The 651-nt window shown below is 50.7% G+C and overlaps 1 protein-coding gene across 1 annotated transcript; it reads right to left on the bottom strand.

Annotated features, from left to right (window-relative positions):
- Positions 1-4: 4 nt before the first annotated feature.
- LOC103254586 (mas-related G-protein coupled receptor member X1-like) lies at positions 5-638 on the bottom strand (the record flags this gene model as incomplete). The annotated part of the gene is made up of 1 exon (XM_008052642.2): positions 5-638. A coding segment is annotated over one exon (634 nt), but the record flags the coding sequence as incomplete, so codon positions are not given.
- Between the last annotated feature and the right edge of the window lie 13 nt (positions 639-651).

Genomic DNA, 651 nt, shown 5'->3' on the forward strand with positions numbered 1-651 from the left:
CCACATCCATCCACCTCAGCAGTGTCCTGCAGAGCGCTCTGGAGAACCAGCTTGAGGGACTTCCTATTTTGACGCGGCTTAGAGGAACCCACAAAGAAGTAAATGATGGGGTTGGCGCTGCTGTTAACACAGGACAGGACATCTGAAACCTCAAAAAAACGACAAGTGAATGCATCAAACTTCTGAATCCAGAATACTAAAAACCATTCGATGCCTACAGGCAGGCCACAAAGGAGGAAGACCAGCACTGCCAGCAGGATGGTCACATACAGCCTGGTCAGCTGCATCTTCCGGAGGCTACAGAGAATCCGGAGCAACAGTGCCAGGCTGGACCCAGAAAGAACCACAAATAAAAACAATAGCCAAGAGCCAGAGAGGAAATCAATCGTCTGACACCAACTATGGTCATATATCCCCCCAAATGAAAAGGCACAATAGTACACTTCCAGGATGCTCAGCAGCAGAGACAGTGGCCAGAGCAGGGCACACACAACCGCTGACATGTGTCTTGGGCGGCAGCAGCGGTACCAGATGGGCCACAGGACAGACAGGCAGCGCTCGATGCTGATGGTGCTCAGTATGCTCATGCCTGCAAGGTAGGGAAAGACAATCACAGGGCTTGATATGCTGTAGATGAAATCAAAGTTGCTA

Source organism: Carlito syrichta, unplaced genomic scaffold (genome assembly GCF_000164805.1).
Source record: "Carlito syrichta isolate Samal-C Ts95f unplaced genomic scaffold, Tarsius_syrichta-2.0.1 Scaffold286491, whole genome shotgun sequence".
In the NCBI taxonomy this organism is placed as follows: Eukaryota; Metazoa; Chordata; class Mammalia; order Primates; family Tarsiidae; genus Carlito; species Carlito syrichta.